Raw genomic sequence first — 19,460 nt, forward strand, 5'->3', positions numbered from 1 at the left:
GGTAGTATGCAAAGGTTTGTTTTATTGGCCTCATTACACTATATTAAAATTCCTGGAATACCGTCACGTGAGATCAAAGCATGCTTAAGATTAATTTTCTCCTCTATGATACTGCGGAGTGATCTGAGTTGGGCTCCACTTTAGCGGTATCTATTCAATATCTACATCACTGCCGTCACTGCTGTGTTCGTTTGCGGCAAAATCCCTTTCTGGCAAAAGGCCATATTCATTTAAAAAGGATTCAACATCCACGGCAAAGAATTCTTCGCCCAGCTGCTCGGTGATGTGTACGAAGTTGCCTATCAGCTCACCCGCCTTGTACACTAGCATTGCTGGGAGAATATTGTCAGAGAAGCGGTCACCAGTCCCAGTGTTGGAGGCCTTTATTTGACAGAACTTGACTAAGGGGTACTCCATAGCAAGACATGTTAAGCAATTGATCAGCGAGTCGCAGCCCTTCACTCGATCCTCATAAACGTGCACTATCACCGTGGTTTTTTTCAATTCTTTTTCGACCACTTCCAAAAATTGCTCCCCATTCTCTAGATCATAGACGACTCCAAACTGAGGCCCGAAGCTCAGCTGCTGATGCATATCCCGCATGCACTGCTTGCGGTACCGACGAAGGCAGGTTTCGTCTTCCTTGCTCTGGATCATTTCATATTCCTGCACACTCATCTGTATTTTGAGATTTTTTTAAAGAGAACAATTTTGAGGTTTGCAATTAGAATGTTATTGTGGGAAGACCAAACACATGTACTGACAGATTCAGTTATTCTGAATTGCCTATAGCATTCCTGGCCTTCAAGAACTAATAAAAGAAAGAAAGACTTGCATTTATATAGCGCCTTTCACAACCACCGGATACCTCAAAGCGCTTTACAACCAATTAAATACTTTTGGATGTAGTCACTGTTGTAATGTGGGAAATGCGACAGCCAATTTGTGCACAGCAAGCTCTCACAAACAGCAATGTGATAATGACCAGATAATCTGTTCTTGTTATGTTGATTGAGGGATAAATATTGGGCAGGACACCGGGGATAACTCCCCCGCTCTTCTTCGAAATACTGCCATGGGATCTTTTACATCCACCTGAGAGGGCGGACGGGGCCTCGGTTTAGAAACATAGAAACATAGAAAATAGGTGCAGGAGTAGGCCATTCGGCCCTTCTAGCCTGCACCGCCATTCAATGAGTTCATGGCTGAACATTCAACTTCAGTACCCCATTCCTGCTTTCTCGCCATACCCCTTGATCCCCCTAGCAGTAAGGACCTCATCTAACTCCTTTTTGAATATATTTAGTGAATTGGCCTCAACAACTTTCTGTGGTAGAGAATTCCACAGGTTCACCACTCTCTGGGTGAAGAAGTTCCTCCGCATCTCGGTTCTAAATGGCTTACCCCTTATCCTTAGACTGTGACCCCTGGTTCTGGACTTCCCCAACATTGGGAACATTCTTCCTGCATCTAACCTGTCTAACCCCGTCAGAATTTTATATGTTTCTATGAGGTCCCCTCTCATTCTTCTGAACTCCAGTGAATACAAGCCCAGTTGATCCAGTCTTTCTTGATAGGTCAGTCCCGCCATCCCGGGAATCAGTCTGGTGAACCTTCGCTGCACTCCCTCAATAGCAAGAATGTCCTTCCTCAGGTTAGGAGACCAAAACTGTACACAATACTCCAGGTGTGGCCTCACCAATGCTCTGTACAACTGTAGCAACACCTCCCTGCCCCTGTACTCAAATCCCCTTGCTATGAAGGCCAACATGCCATTTGCTTTCTTAACCGCCTGCTGCACCTGCATGCCAACCTTCAATGACTGATGTACCATGACACCCAGGTCTCTTTGCACCTCCCCTTTTCCTAATCTGTCACCATTCAGATAATAGTCTGTCTCTCTGTTTTTACCACCAAAGTGGATAACCTCACATTTATCCACATTATACTTCATCTGCCATGCATTTGCCCACTCACCTAACCTATCCAAGTCGCTCTGCAGCCTCACAGCATCCTCCTCGCAGCTCACACTGCCACCCAACTTAGTGTCATCCGCAAATTTGGAGATACTACATTTAATCCCCTCATCTAAATCATTAATGTACAGTGTAAACAGCTGGGGCCCCAGCACAGAACCTTGCGGTACCCCACTAGTCACTGCCTGCCATTCTGAAAAGTACCCATTTACTCCTACTCTTTGCTTCCTGTCTGACAACCAGTTCTCAATCCATGTCAGTACACTACCCCCAATCCCATGTGCTCTAACTTTGCACATCAATCTCTTGTGTGGGACCTTGTCGAACGCCTTCTGAAAGTCCAAATATACCACATCAACTGGTTCTCCCTTATCCACTCTACTGGAAACATCCTCAAAAAATTCCAGAAGATTTGTCAAGCATGATTTCCCTTTCACAAATCCATGCTGACTTGGACCTATCATGTCACCTCTTTCCAAATGCACTGCTATGACATCCTTAATAATTGATTCCATCATTTTACCCACTACCGATGTCAGGCTGACCGGTCTATAATTCCCTGTTTTCTCTCTCCCTCCTTTTTTAAAAAGTGGGGTTACATTGGCTACCCTCCACTCCATAGGAACTGATCCAGAGTCAATGGAATGTTGGAAAATGACTGTCAACGCATCCACTATTTCCAAGGCCACCTCCTTAAGTACTCTGGGATGCAGTCCATCAGGCCCTGGGGATTTATCGGCCTTCAATCCCATCAATTTCCCCAACACAATTTCCCGGCTAATAAGGATTTCCCTCAGTTCCTCCTCCTTACTAGACCCCCCGACCCCTTTTATAACCGGAAGGTTGTTCGTGTCCTCCTTCGTGAATACCGAACCAAAGTACTTGTTCAATTGGTCCGCCATTTCTTTGTTCCCCGTTATGACTTCCCCTGATTCTGACTGCAGGGGACCTACATTTGTCTTTACTAACCTTTTTCTCTTTACATATCTATAGAAACTTTTGCAATCCGTCTTAATGTTCCCTGCAAGCTTCTTCTCATACTCCATTTTCCCTGCCCTAATCAAACCCTTTGTCCTCCTCTGCTGAGTTCTAAATTTCTCCCAGTCCCCAGGTTCGCTGCTATTTCTGGCCAATTTGTATGCCACTTCCTTGGCTTTAATACTATCCCTGATTTCCCTTGATAGCCACGGTTGAGCCACATTCCCTTTTTTATTTCTATGCCAGACAGGAATGTACAATTGTTGTAGTTCATCCATGCGGTCTCTAAATGTCTGCCATTGCCCATCCACAGTCAACCCCTTAAGTATCATTCGCCAATCCATCTCAGCCAATTCACGCCTCATACCTTCAAAGTTAGCCTTCTTTAAGTTCTAGACCATGGTCTCTGAATTAACTGTTTCATTCTCCATCCTAATGCAGAATTCCACCATATTATGGTCACTCTTCCCCAAGGGGCCTCGCACAACGAGATTGCTAATTAATCCTTTCTCATTACATAACACCCAGTCTAAGATGGCCTCCCCCCTAGTTGGTTCCTCGACATATTGGTCTAAAAAACCATCCCTTATGCACTCCAGAAAATCCTCCCCCACCGTATTGCTTCCAGTTTGGTTAGCCCAATCTATGTGCATATTAAAGTCACCCATTATAACTGCTGCACCTTTATTGCACGCACCCCTAATTTCCTGTTTGATGCCCTCCCCAACATCACTACTACTGTTTGGAGGTCTGTACACAACTCCCACTAACGTTTTTTGCCCTTTGGTGTTCTGCACCATCCAAAAGACGGCACCTCCAACAGTGCAGCACACCCTCAGCACTGCACTGGAGTGTCAGCCGAGATTTTTAAAAAAATGTGCTCAAGTTCTTGAAGTGGGACATGAACTCACAACCTTCTGGCTACCCACTGAGCCACAGCTGACACTCGCCCTAATGGTGAGAAAATAATCCATCTAACTGTTGTAGATTTGACTTGCCCAATTAAAGATTGAGTTGCACATTATTTCCTGCATTTTCCATTTGCACAAAGTCCAAAGATGAGAAGTTTTATAGTAATACAACACATTATTAAGCAGCACCACCATGTCAATCACACTTAGAAAAGGTGCAACTTTTGCTTTTGTGTCAGACACGGACATGATGATTATTTATTGCTCGTTAATTATTGGCTGAGTCATTTTTTTTTTCTACTGCTAGTGCTGTAACTGTTTACAAAATTGAACTAGCTTTTGCGTTGATGTAAACCAATGCAGTGCTATAAGAACATAAGAAACAGGAGCAGGAATAGGCCATACGGCCCCTCGAGCCTGCTCCGCCATTCAATAAGATCATGGCTGATCTGATCATGGACTCATCTCCACTTCCCTGCCTGTTCCCCATAACCCCTTATCCCCTTCTCATTTGAGAAACTGTCTATTTCTGTCTTAAATTTATTCAATGTCCCAGCTTCCACTGCTCTCTGAGGCAGCAAATTCTACAGATTTACAACCCTCTGAGAGAAGAAATTTCTCCTCATCTCTATTTTAAATGGGCAGCCCCTTATTCTAAAATCATGCCCTCTAGTTCTAGTCTCCCCCATCAGTGGAAACATCCTCTCTGCATTCACCTTGTCAAGCCCCCTCATAATCTTATACGTTTCGATAAGATCACCTCTTATTCTTCTGAATTCCAATGAGTAGAGGCCCAACCTACTCAACCTTTCCTCATAAGTCAACCCCCTCATCTCCAGATTCAGCCTCGTGAACCTTCTCTGAACTGTCTCCAAAGCAAGTACATCCTTTCTTAAATATGGAAACCAAAACTGCACGCAGTATTCCAGGTGTGGCCTCACCAATATCCTGCATAGCTTTAGCAAGACTTCCCTGCTTTTATATTCCATCCCCTTTACAATAATGGCCAATATTCCATTGGCCTTCCTGATCACTTGCTGTATCTGAATACCATCCTTTTGTGTTTCATGCACAAGTACACCCAGGTCCCGCTGTACTGCAGCACTTTGCAATCTTTCTCCATTTAAATAATAACTTGCTCTTTGATTTTTTTTCTGCCGAAGTGCATGACCTCACACTTTCCAACATTATACTCCATCTGACAAATCTTTGTCCACTCACTTAGCCTGTCTATGTCCTTTTGAAGATTTTTTGTGTCCTCCTCACACATTGCTTTTCTTCCCATCTTTGTATCGTCAGCAATCTTGGCTACGTTACACTCAGTCCCTTCTTCCAAGTCGTCAATATAGATTGTAAATAGTTGGGGTCCCAGCACTGATCTCTGAGGCGCGCCACTAGTTACTGATTGCCAACTAGAGAATGAACTATTTATCCTGACTCTCTGTTTTCTGTTAGTTAGCCAATCCTCTATCCATGCTAATATATTACCCCCAACCCTGTAAACTTTGATCTTGTGCAGTAACCTTTTATGCGGCACCTTATCAAATGCCTTCTGGAAGTCCAAATACACCACATCCACTGGTTCCCCTTTATCCACCCTGTTCGTTACATCCTCAAAGAATTCCAGCAAATTTGTCAAACATGACTTCCCCTTCATAAATCCATGCTGACTCTGCCTGACCGAATTTTGATTTTCCAAATGTCCTGCTACTGCTTCTTTAATAATGGACTCCAGCATTTTCCCAAGCACAGATGTTAGGCTAACTAGTCTAAAATTTCCTGCTTTTTGTCTGCCTCCTTTTTTAAATAGGGGCGTTATATTTGCAGTTTTCCAATCTGCTGGGACCTCGCCAGAATCCATGGAATTTTGGTAAATTACAATCAATGCATCTATAATCCCTGCCGCTACTTCTCTTAAGACCCTAGGATGCAAGGCTTCAGGGGATTTATCTGCCTTTGGTCCCATTATCTTCCTGAGTGATTGTGATTGTGTTAAGTTCCTCCCCCCTATAGCCCCTTGACTATTCACTGTTGGAATATTGTTCGTGTCCTCTACTGTAAAGACTGATACAAAATATTTGTTCAGAGTTTCTGCCATCTCCATGTTCCCCATTACTAATTCCCTGGTCTTGTCCTCTAAGGAACCAACATTTACTTTAGCCACTCTTTTCCTTTTTATATACCTGTATAAACTCTTGAGATGTGTAATGCCAGTGTGAAAGGGAAATTCAGGCGTTACCTTTGAAAGAGCTTTCTTTTTCAAAGGTTTCCCAATGTTCAGAATTGAGGCCTATTCTTTGCCAATGTTATTGTTCTGATTCTGGACTAAGAGACAGAGTAAATTGATGAACATATATATCACAATTTCATTATAAAAAGCATACTTGGTGATGTTTGTTAATAACTACAAGGCTGCTGGCCTTTGAATGTCCGCAGTGTGAATGGATAACTGTTGGGAGCTAGAGTAAGAACTTGAGAAACTGAGTTGTACAAATGCGGCCTGTTTCAATTTACCTGATCCCTGCGAGACCAGATTTCACAATGGTGGGAACTCCAAATGGTAACATTTTGAATGGCTAGTCCACTCAAACATTTGACATTTGGCAATCCAACATTTACTTTGATAGCCGAGGCTATTCCAAATACTATCCCAGCCAATGAGCAATTCACAAGCTTTAAAAAAATTTGTTCAAGGGATGTGGGCATTGCTGGTAAGGCCAGCATTTATTGCCCATCCCTAATTGCCCTTGAGAAAGTGGTGAGCCGCCTTCTTGAACCGCTGCAGTCCATGCGGTGAAGGTACTTCCACAGTGCTGTTAGGGAGCGAGTTCCAGGATTTTGTCCCAGCGATGATAAAGGAACGGCGATATATTTCCAAGTCAGGATGGTGTGTAACTTGGAGGTGAACTTGCCAGGTGATGGTGTTCCCACGCGCCTGCAGTCCTTGTCCTTCTTGGTGATAGAGGTCACGGGTTTGGGAGGTACTGTCGAAGAAGTCTTGGTGAAGGCTTCTCTCGTACTCATTTAGTGTCCTTTTCAAAGCATCTAAACAATTTGCCTTAACCACTGTCTGTGATAGTGAGTTCCACATTCTAACCACTCTCTGAGTAAAGACATTTCCCCTTATTTCCCTGTTGGATTTATGAGTAACTGTCGTATTTATGGCCCCTAGTTTTGGATTCTCCCATGAATAAGAAGGAATGGGACATAAGAACCTAAGAGCATAAGAATTAGGATCAGGAGTAAGCCATATGGCCGTTCGAGCCTGCACCGCCATCCAATAAGATCATGGCTGATCTTTGACCACAACTCCAGTTTCCCACCCGATCTCCATATCTCTTGATTCCAAAAATTCCAAGAGTCCAAAAATCTATCTATCTCAACCTTGAATATACTCAATGACTCAGCCCTTTGGGGTGGAGAATTCCAAAGATTCACAACCGGTGAGTGAAGAAATTCCTTCTCATCTCAGTCTTAAAAGACCGACCCGTTATCCTGAGACTATGCCTCCAGTTCTAGACATTCCAGCCAGGGGAAACAACCTCTCAGCATCTATCCTATCAATCCCCCTCAGAATCTTGCATGTTTCAATGAGATCACCTCTCATTCTTTTAAACTCCAGAATATAGGCCCAAACTACTCAATCTCTCCTCATATGACAACCCTCTCATCCCAGGGATCAATCTAATGAACCTTCGTTGCACCGCCTCTAAGGCATGTGTGTCCTTTCTCAGATAAGGAGACCAAAACTGTGCACAGTGCTCCAGCTGTGGTCTCACCAAAGTCCTGTACAATTGTAGTAAGACTGCCCGACTCTTGTACTTCAACCCCCTTGCAATAAAGGCCAACATGCCATTTGCCTTCGGAATTGCTTGCTGCACCTGCATGCTAACTTTGTGTTTCCTGTACGAGGACACCCAAGTCTCTCTGAAGATCAACAGTTAATAGTTTCTTACCATTAAAAAAAGATTCCGTTGTTCTGTGGAAATGTTCTCTCCACGTCTATCCTGTCCAAGCCATTCAGAATTTTAAAGACCTCTATCGGGTCTCCAATAAGTCTTCTATTTTCTACAGCCAAAAGCCTCAACCTGTTCCATTTTTCCCCATAGCTGTAATCTCTCAGATCAGATACCATCTGTGTAAATCTTTTTTGCATGTTCTCCAATTATTCTATGTCCTTTTTATAGTATGGAGAGCAGAACTATGCACAGTACTCTGTGTGGTATGACCAGGGTCCTATATAAGTTGAAAACAGCTTCACTACTTTTGAATTTAATACCCCTAGAAATAAATCCCAGTGCTTTGTTAGCATTTTTAATAGCTTTACGAACCTACGATGCTGCTTTTAATGATTTGTTCACCTATATCCCTAGATCCCTTTGTTCTTCCACCCTATTCAGTTTCTCATTTTCTAAGGTGTTTTCTAAGGAAATTTCCACAATTAAATATTGGGAAGACTGAAGCCAATGTCTTTGGTCCACACCACAAACTCCATTCCCTAGCCACCGATTCTATCCCTCTCCCTGGCAAACATCTGAAGCTGAACCAGACTATTTGCAACCTTGATGTCGTATTTGATTCCGAGATGAGCTTCTGACCACATATCCGCTCCACAACCAAGATTGCCTACTTCCACCTCCGTAACATCACCCGACTCCGCCCTGCCTCAGCTTATCTGCTGCTGAAACCCTCATCCATGCCTTTGTTACCTCTAACTTGACTATTCCAATGCTCTCCTGGTTGGCCTCCCATCTTCCACCTTACATAAACTTGAGCTCATCCAAAAATCTGCTGCCCGTGTCCTAACTCACAACAAGTGCCGTTCACCCATCACCCCTGTGCCACTGATCTAAATTGGCACCTGGTCGAGCAATGCCTCAATTTTAAAATCCTAATCCTTGTTTTCAAATCTCTCCATAGCCTTGCCCCCTCTATCTCCAGAGCCTCCTCCAGCCCTACAACCCTTCAGATCTCTACGCTCTTCCGATTCTGGCCACTTGCACAGCCGATTTGAACCATTCCACCATTCTACCTTTTGTTGCCTAGGCCTAAGATCTGGAAATCCCTCTCTAAACCTCTCTACCTCACTCTCTTCCTTTAAGACACTCCTTAAAACCTAACTCTTTAACCAAGCTTTTGGTCATCTGTCCCAATATCTCCTTATGTAGCTCAGTGTCAAATTTTGTCTGATAATGGTCCCGTGAGACACCTTGTGACATTTTACTATTTTAAAGGTGTGATATAACTGCAAGTTATTGTTGTTGTTGGTGCAGGTGATGTTTCTATTTTTGCTACCAAAGTACATTACCTCACATTTATATATGCTAAAATGTATTTGCCACTTAACTGCCCAGTCTGCAAGTTTTCTAATGTCTTCTTGTATTATGTTGCATTCTTCGTAAGTGTTAGCTACAGCCCTCCCCGCCCCCACTGCCCCCCCACCCCCAATTTGATATCATCTGCAAATTTTGATATTAAGTTACTTGTTCAAATCATTAATGTAAATTATGAGTAACAGTGGTCCCGGTACTGATCCTTGTGGAACGCTGCTTTCGACATTCCTCCAATCAGAATAGCTACCCTTTACCCCATCTCTGTGGTTTCTATTTTTTAGTGAATTTGCTATCCATTCCGCTAGTTGTCCCCTGACTCCACATGCCCTAACCATTGTCATGGGCCTACCGTGTGGTACTTGAAAATCCAAGTACATGACATCTACTGCATTACCCTTGTCTGATCAGGAAGGCCAATGGAATCTTGGCCTTTATTGCAAAGGAGATGGAGTATAAAAGTAGGGAAGTCTTGCTACAGTTATACAGGGTATTGGTGAGGCCACACCTGGAATACTGCGTGCAGTTTTGGTTTCCATATTTACGAAAGGATATACTTGCTTTGGAGGCAGTTCAGAGAAGGTTCACGAGGTTGATTCCGGAGATGAGGGGGTTGACTTATGAGGAAAGGTTGAGGAGGTTAGGCCTCTACTCATTGGAATTCAGAAGAATGAGAGGTGATCTTATCAAAATGTATAAGATTATGAGGGGGCTTGACAAGATGGATGCAGAGAGGATGTTTCCACTGATAGGAGAGACTAGAACTAGGGGGCCATAATCTTAGAATAAGGAGCCACCCATTTAAAACAGAGATGAGGAGAAATTTCTCCTCTCAGAGGGTTGTGGATCTGTGGAATTTGCTGCCTCAGAAAGCTGTGGAAACTTGGGACATTGAATAAATTTAAGATAGAAATAGACAGTTTCTTAAACGATAAGGGAATAAAGGGTTATAGAGAGTGGGCAGGGAAGTGGAGCTGAGTCCATGATCGAATCAGCCATGATCGTATTAAATGGCGGAGCAGACTCGAGGGGCAGTATGGCATACTCCTGCTCCTATTTCTTATATTGTTATGTTCTTATGTACTCTTTCTGCTATGTCCTCAAACAATTCTATCAGATTAGTGAAGCATGACTTTGTCTTTCAGAATCCATGCTGAATATTTTGTATTATATGTTCTGTCCCTAGATGCTCTTCTATCACTTCTTTTAGTGTAGATTCCCATGGGCTAGAACCTCAACTATTTTTGCTTTCTTAACGCCCACTTAACGCCCATTTTACCGCTGAAATGACGTATAACGCCCAGATATCGCCCATTTTGGCACAAAATGAAACTGACGGGCTTTTTTAAGAGACTTATTGAACATAAGAACATAAGAACATAAGAATTAGGAACAGGAGTAGGCCATCTAGCCCCTTGAGCCTGCTCCGCCATTCAACAAGATCATGGCTGATCTGGCTGTGGACTCAGCTCCACTTACCCGCCCGCTCCCCGTAACCCTTAATTCCCTTATAAGCCCATTTTCCCAATGGGCTTAACGCCGAGAAAAAATATTACCGCCCGCCCACATTTTTGGGTGGTATCAGCAGAATGGGTGAAGTCAACGTCCATATTATCGCTCAGCGTTACTTTCCTCATGGAATTAACGCCGAGATTCAATATTAACGCCCGACGACTGTTTTTTGTTGTAAAGAGCATATTTACCCAAACTAGCGGCCATGGAGATCGCCCACCGTCAATTTCACCACCTCGCACACATATCGCCCACAATATCGTTCGCTCAAAAAAACGCCCACAAAAAGTGGAACTAACCGGAACGAATCACAGCGTTATGGACGCCATGTTGTAGATCACATGTCATGTCCTTTAAAAGGCTGCTGTGCTTCAACCTCGGCGGAGTTAAGATGTACTCTGCAGGTCATTGGAGTTGATGTGAACATCTCTGAAAACATCTTGACCACACTGTGACCAATTGGAATTGAAGAGGTGTGCTCGTCAGGACATTCCTTGTTTGTGTGCAATCGGTGGCAGACAGAAAGCTACTGCAATGGGGCCTGTCCTTTCTCACCCTCTCTTGGTGACAAAATACATGCAGCAGACTCGACATTGCCGAAGGAACGCTGCACTGCATTATGTGCCCAATGTACAAAGTGACAGACAGATGAGGAGGACATGTTACACCCCCCGCAAGTACAGGGAGAAGCATTCTTACCTCGACTTGCCTGACACCACCTGCCTTCGGAGACTGCGCTTCCACAAAGAGGTTCTCACTGAGGTATGCCAGCTGATAAGGGCAGACCTGCAGCCTGCCAGCACAATCAGAATAGCACTATCCGTCATCAAAGTCACCGCGGCACTGTCGTTCTATGCCTCGGGTTCATATTTGCGGACTTTCTCAGCATGCCACACATCGCTGCATTAGGCAGGTCACTGAAGCCCTGTACAGACAGGAGGGACTTGATCAGCTTCTCTATGACCAGGGAAGCACAGAGTGAGAGGGCTCTAGCTTTCACCAGAATTGCAAACTTCCCCAAGGTGCAGGGAGCAATAGACTGTATGCACATCGCGATGCGGGCACCTTTTCAGATGCAGAGGTTTTCAGGAACTGCAAGGGATTCCACTCCCTGAATGTCCAGCTGGTTGTTGACCACCAGCAAATTATACTGGCAGTGAATGCTAAATTTCTGGGCAGCATCCATGATGCGCACATCCTGCGTGAGAGCACTGTATCTGACTTGTTTAACAATGAGCCACAAGGTCACTGCTGGATGCTTGGGGACAAAGGATATGGCCTTGCCATCTGGTTGATGACCCCCTTGCGTGACACCCATACCGAGGCTGACAAGCGATACAACGAGAGCCAGAGAGCAACTCGCAATATCGTGGAGAAAACCATTGGAGTGCTGAAGCACTTCAGATGCCTGGACCACTCAGGAGGTGAGCTCCAATACCAGCCTGAGCAGATAGCTCAATTTGTGGTGGTGTGCTCCATGCTACACAACTTGGCTATCAGGAAGGGACAAGAATTGCCTGAAGAGTCTGACAGTCCATCTCACCAGAGAGAGGAAGAGGACGATGAGGAGGCGGACACTGACATCGGCCCAGACAATCAGGCTGATGCTGAAGCCATGTCCCCGCCCCCCTGTAGACCACATGAAAGGGCCCATGGTGACATGATAGCTGCAAAAACCTTATGTCAAGAGCTCATCAATGATCGCTTTGCCTGAAAGAATGTTGGTGTTATTTCCATGGCTGACACACTGCTGAGTGTGCAGTCATACATCATTAGTGGGCATCACCTTGGTGACAGTTAAAGTTTAAGTTGATTGAAGTTAAGTGTAATTATACCCTTTGATGTTAAGGAATCACCAGCGTATAATGGTGCAGCTATCTGAGCCAATGTGCTGCAAGGTTTTGTTAAATAAAAAACATTTAAACTGAACAGTAGTCTGAAATCATCAGTATTTCTGTACAAATCAACCCCCCTCCCCCCCCGCTTCCCCTCCCCACCTCTACCCCTTCCCCTCCTGACTCCAAGCTGCCTGGCCAAGGAGGTCCTCAGGCGATGCTTCATTGGGGGGGGGGGGGGGGGGGGGTGATGGCCGAAGCGCTGCTTGGATGGATACGGGAGAGGACGGTCCTGAGGTGGGAATGTGCTCTAACCCAGAAGCAAGATGTTGCTCCTGGCTCTCGTGTGGATGGCAATGGGGGTGCGTCACCTTGGGGTGCAGTGTGACGATCCGGGACCACTGGGAGTCCTCTGCCACCAGTGTTCCTGGCTACCAGCTCTAGGGCCTCCTCCATCCCTTCCATTTTATATGTTATTTGTTGGACAAAAACTCGGTGCCAACTATGTTCTTGGTGCTTAGTAGGCTTTTTGCTGCTGGTGAATCTCCCTCATGCCTCCCACAACAGCTAAACAAGCACACACCACAGCCACACCTGCTGTCAGTGCCTCTGAGATCCCTCTCTCTCTGTCTTCTCTGCTGCGCATGTCATGGTGACCCTTGACCTCCAGAATCGCGGGAATGAAGCATTGCCATGCCGTCGCTAAGTACGGCCACACTTTACGACAGAATTTCAGAAAAATTTAATGCCCATTTGATATCGCCCGTGGTAACGCCCATTTTCAAAAATGTAAACTAGGTGTTTTGAGAATGGGCGAGAAGCCGGTGATCTGAGAACCCTTTTTTACCGCCCACACTGGAAATAATGCCCATTTTTGGGCACTAAGCTCAAAAGTGGAGGTTCTAGCCCTGTATCTTACTATCACTGATGTTAAGCTGACTGGTCTATAGTTCCCAGATATTGTTCAATCTTCCTTTTGTATATAGGAACAACATTAGCTATCCGCCAGTCTTCTGGCACTATCCCCTCTGCTATGGAGCTTTTTATATATATATATATATATATATATATAAAATAGTGCCTCTGCTACTTCCTTCCTCCCGAGTTTCCTCGAGTATGTGTGGGTGCATACCATCCGGACCTGGGGTTTTATCCTTTTTCAAATTTTGCTAGTTTGTCAATGATTTTCTCCTTTTCGACCCTAAATGTATTAATATTATTTTAAGCTCCTTCTCTATTTTGTTAGCTTCCTTAAAAACTGAGGCAAAGTCATTGTTTAATCCATCTGCCATTTCTCTGTTATTAATTGTGAGTTTATATCTTGGCCCTATCCCTACTTTAATTTCCTTTTTTTTAATTTATGTGTCAATATTTCTATTTATATTCCTTGATAAATTGATTTCGTGATTTCTCTTTGTTTTCCTGATGGTTTTTTAAAACTTCTCTCCTAAATTCTTCCTATTCCCTTTTGTCCTCCCCTTTAGTATCTAAATACTTCATATGTGTCTTTTTCTTTAGATTTAATTTTTTCTTTAGTTCTTTATTCATCCATGGTACCCCATAATTAGCTTGCTTGTGTTTTGGTTTTTAGTGGAATACATTTCTCTTGAACTCTTAATTACCCTTTTACAGATTTCCCACTGTTTTCTGTCCTTGTTTTTCAAGATTTTCTTCCAGTTTACCTTCTTTAATTCCACCTTCATTTCCTCATTGCTCTTTTCCAATCTATTACCTTAGTCTTTGCCCTACTCATGTCACTCTCGATCTTAATCTTGAACCTTACTATGTTGTGATCACTACTACTAAGATGTTCGCCTAATCTTATCTCTCCCATTTGTTCTGGTTCATTACGCATTACAAGATCCAGCAGTGATTATTTTCTTGTTGGACTTGCTTTGTACTGAGTGAGAAAAGAGTCCTGTATACACAGTAAAAACTCCATTCCCTTTTGTCCTTTCATTACTTCTTCCTGCCAGTTTATTTGGCGGTAGTTGGAATCTTCCATGATTATTATTCTATGCCTGCTACATCGATGTGCCTATATATCTCTTCCTCCAATTCCCTTCCACTATTTGGTGGTCTATAGTATACTCCTATTAGTGTGATGGAGCCCTTCTTATCTTTTCACTCAATCAATATATCTTTCTGCTATTTTCATCCTTTTTTTTAGCTTCATTATGTTATATTTAACTAGTACAACTACTCCACTTCCCCTCCTTCCTTCTCTTTCCTTCCTAAATGTGTTAGATCCTGCAATATTTAGTTGCCAATTGTCTTCTCTACGTAGCCATGTTTCAGTCATCCTACTATATCTGGATCCTCTCCATAAATTATTGCCTGCAGTTAATCCATTTTGTTTTGAATACGACATATATTGCTGTACCTACAGTTGTCTTGCTTGTTTTGGCTCACCTTACGACAGAATTTCTCACGTGTGTCTTTGACTTCATTATCGGGAGATCGGTATGGTGATGACAGTTGTCTAAGGAGTTGCTTTTTGTTTGAAGCAGTAGTTTCATGGTCTTCAGTCTCCAGCTTAAACTTTCTCCAGTCATTTATCACCCCTTTCGGACCTGGAAACAGAACTGTTGGTTGTAATGTTGCTCCTTCCATCGATATGCACACTACAGATCAGCTAAATAGCATAGTTCCAAGATAAAAATACATAGAATTTTACAACACAGAAACTGGCCATTTGGCTCAGTAGGTCTACACCAGTGTTTATAGAAACATAGAAACATAGAAAATAGGTGCAGGAGTAGGCCATTCGGCCTTTTGAGCCTGCACCGCCATTCAATAAGATCATGGCTGATCATTCCTTCAGTACCCCTTTCCTGCTTTCTCTCCATACCCCTTGATCCCCTTAACCGTAAGGGCCATATTTAACTCCCTCTTGAATATATCCAATGAACTGGCATCAACAACTCTGCGGCAGGGAATTCCACAGGTCAACAACTCTCTGAGTGAAGAAGTTTCTCCTCATCTCTGTCCTAAATGGCCTACCCCTTATCCTAAGACTATGTCCCCTGGTTCTGGACTTCCCCAAATTGAAGAACATTCTTCCTGCATCTAACCTGTCCAGTCCCATCAGGATCTTATATGTTTCTATGAGATCCCCTCTCATCCTTCTAACTGCCAGTGAATAAAGGCCCAGTTGATCCAGTCTCTCCTCATATGACAGTCCAGCCATCCCTGGAATCAGTCTGGTGAACCTTCGCTGCAATCCCTCAATAGCAAGAACGTCCTTCCTCAGAATAGGAGACCAAAACTGAACACAATATTCCAGGTGAGGCCTCACTAAACCCCTGTACAATTGCAGTAAGACCTCCCTGCTCATATATTCAAATCCCCTAGCTATGAAGGCCAACATACCATTTGCCTTCTTCACCACCTGCTGTACCTGCATGCCCACTTTCAGTGACTGATGAGCCATGACACCCAGGTCCCGTTGCACCTCCCCCTTTCCTAATCTGCCACCATTCAGATAATATTCTGCCTTCGTTTTTTTTCCCCCAAAATGGATAACCTTACATTTATCCACATTATACTGCTTCTGCCATGTATTTGCCCACTCACCTAACCTGTCCAAGTCACCCTACAGCCTCTTAGCGTCCTCCTCACAGCTCACACTGCCACCCAGTTTAGTGTCATCCGCAAACTTGGAGATATTACACTCTATTCCTTCATCCAAATCGTTAATGTATATTGTAAAGAGCTGGGGTCCCAGCACTGAGCCCTGCGGCACCCCACTAGTAACTGCCTGCCATTCTGAAAAGGACCCTTTTATCCCAACTGGCCTGCCAACCAGTTCTCTATCCATGTCAGTACAGTACACCAATCTCTTGTGCGGGACCTTGTCAAAAGCCTTTTGAAAGTCCAAATACACCACATCCACTGGTTCTCCCTTGTCCACTCTACTAGTTACATCCTCAAAAAATTCCAGAAGATGCGTCAAGCATGATTTCTCTTTCATAAATCCATGCTGATTCAGTCTGATCCTGTCACTGCTTTCCAAATGCGCTGCTATTTCATCCTTAATGATTGATTCCAACATTTTCCCCACTACAGATGTCAGGCTAACCGATCTATAATTACCCGCTTTCTCTCTCCCTCCTTTTTTAAAAAGTGGTATTACATTAGCTACCCTCCAGTCCATAGGAACTGATCCAGAGTCGATAGATTGTTGGAAAATGATCACCAATGCATCCACTATTTCTAGGGCCACTTCCTTAAGTACTCTGGGATGCAGACTATCAGGACCCGGGGATTTATCGGCCTTTAATCCCATCAATTTCCCTAACACAATTTCCCGCCTAATAAGGATATCTTTCAGTTCCTCCTTCTCACTAGACCCACTGCCCCCTAGTACATTCGGAAGGTTATTTGTATCTTCCTTTGTGAAGACAGGACCGAAGTATTGGTTCAATTGGTCTGCCATTTCTTTGGCCCCCATTATAAATTCACCTGAATCTGACTGCAAGGGACCTATCTTTTTCTCTTCACATATTTATAGAAGCTTTTGCCATCGGTTTTTATGTTCCCTGCAAGCTTCCTCTCGTACTCTATTTTCCCCTTCTTAATTAAACCCTTAGTCCTCCTCTGTTGAATTCTAAATTTCTCCTAATTCTCAGGTTTGTTGCTTTTTCTAGCCAATTTGTATGCCTTTTCCTTGGTTTTAACACTATCCTTAATTTCCCTTGTTAGCCATGGTTGAGCCACCTTCCCAGTTTTATTTTTACTCCAGACAGGGATGTACAATTGCTGAAGTTCATCCATGTGATCTTTAAATGTTTGCCATTGCTTATCCACCATCAACCCTTTAAGTGTCCTCTGCCAGTCTATTCTAGCCAATTCACGCCTCATACCGTCGAAGTTACCTTTTCTTAAGTTCAGGACCCTAGTTTCCGAATTAACTTTGTCACTCTCCATCTTAATAAGGAATTCTACCATCTTATGGTCACTTTTCCTCAAAGGTCCTCGCACAACAAGATTGCTAATTCGTCCCTTCTCATTAGACATCACCCAGTCTAGGATGGCCAGCTCCCTGGTTGGTTCCTCGACATATTGGTCTAGAAAACCAATGCTCCACATGAGCCTCCTCTCACCTTACTGCATCTCAACCTATCAATATATCCTGCTATTCCTTTCTCCCTATAAACATAACCTCTGGTGCATATGTACTGATCTTTCTTTAATGTAGATAAAGGGCCGAATCCTAAGTATAGGATATCACCAAGGGTTGAAGAGAGCAAGAGTGAAGGTGAGATCAAGAAAACGACCTTAGGTGAAAGAAAGCTTGAGTTTCAAAATCCAATAGATGCAGAGGGGCCAAAATTCAACCTCCCGAAAATGCCTCTTATCGCCGGAAAGCGGCGGAGTTGAATGGCCGCCACTCACAAATTTTTCCGGCGGTCTCCACTTCTGCCCCGCTGCTGCCGACCTCTCCTAAGTGCATACATTGGCTCCCGGTTAAGCAACACCTTGATTTTAAAATTCTCACCCTTGTTTTCAAATCCCTCTATGGCCTTGCCCTTCCCTATCTCTAATCTCCTTCAGCCCCACAATCCCCTGAGATCTTGGCACTCCTCTAATTCTGGCCTCTTGAACATGTCCAATTTTAATCTCTCTAGCATTGGCGGCCATGCCTTCAGCTGCCTAGGTTCTAAACTCTGGAATTTCCTCCCTAAACCTCTCTGCCTCTCTACCTCTCATTCCTCCTTTAAGACACTCCTTAAAATCTACCTCTTTGACCAAGTTTTCGGTCTTCTGCCCTAACATGTCCTTTTATGGCTCAGTGTCAAATTTTGATTCGATAACGCTCCTGTGAAGTGCCTAGGGACGTTTTACTATGCTAAAGGCACTATATAAAGGGATCAAGGGATTATGGAGAGAAAGCAGGAAAGGGGTACTGAGGTGAATGATCAGCCATGATCTTGTTGAGTGGTGGTGCAGGCTCGAAGGGCCGAATGGCCTACTCCTGCACCTATTTTCTATGTTTCTATGTCTCTACAGTATTTTAGCTTATTTCCACATTCTTTAGATTATGTCCATGTAGAATTCCTGGCACTTACTCCTTCAGGAACAAAGGAGATCATGTGAGAATGCTTGATAAAGCCAGTAACTGAAATAATCTGATGGGTTCTTCATTCGTTCGCTGGGCACACTATGAATCCAGGTAAGTGAAAACACTCTCTGGAGCAAAAGAGATCTTGGAGACACCTGCGGGAGTAGCCTGAAACATGGAAGTCAAACATATCTTGAGTAAAAAAAGAATAAAGAAATTCCCAAAGCATAACACACTGGTACTTAGCTCTCTCCTTAGCTATTCTGAAATAAACCATAAAAAAATGTGCAAGAGTGGTTTTGCCTGTGATTTGTACCTCACTTCATCAGGAGAAGCACTTGGTCCTAGTTTACATAAGGAACTCTTGGGCCTCAACGTAACACGTGATCACTTTGTGACATGATTTGTTGGTACAGCAGTGTAATCTGCAACTCTCTTTGATTACCTGTGTTTGTAGCTGTCGATTCAAGATTTGAATCGGATTCCACATCTTCATCCCCGCTTTGTTCACGGTTCATTCTGGACAGGTATGCAATGAAAGGTATCTGAAAATGGGAAAACAGTAAGATAAGATGAGATTTGGATTTTAGGTGCGTCTGGCTGTAATGTGACAAATTTCAAATTATTACTTATGGTTCTTTTATAAAATGCTTTTCAGCTGTTGTTTGTGACTTAAAGTTGTTATTTGAACCTAATTTTTTTTTTATAAGTGAGCATCACAGAGGGTGGATGGGAGTCTCTAATAGTAGAGCGTTGTAATTCCAATTCAGGGTATTGTGGGCCACAATCCCAGATACATTTGAACTACTCCACCATTACTTGGCAAGATTTTCTAGTTTTTGGCCAGGCCCCAA

The 19,460-nt window shown here is 43.6% G+C and overlaps 1 protein-coding gene across 1 annotated transcript; it reads right to left on the reverse strand.

The window, feature by feature from the left end:
- Positions 1-150: 150 nt before the first annotated feature.
- Positions 151-19,124, reverse strand: pdcb (phosducin b). The gene is made up of 3 exons (XM_070887119.1): positions 19,052-19,124; positions 14,955-15,115; positions 151-678 (listed from the first exon to the last, which is right to left on the reverse strand). Exons 1-3 carry the CDS (start codon positions 19,122-19,124, stop codon positions 151-153), a joined length of 762 nt encoding a protein of 253 aa, XP_070743220.1.
- Between the last annotated feature and the right edge of the window lie 336 nt (positions 19,125-19,460).

The sequence above is a fragment of the Pristiophorus japonicus genome, chromosome 8 (genome assembly GCF_044704955.1).
Source record: "Pristiophorus japonicus isolate sPriJap1 chromosome 8, sPriJap1.hap1, whole genome shotgun sequence".
Lineage (NCBI taxonomy): Eukaryota > Metazoa > Chordata > Chondrichthyes > Pristiophoridae > Pristiophorus > Pristiophorus japonicus.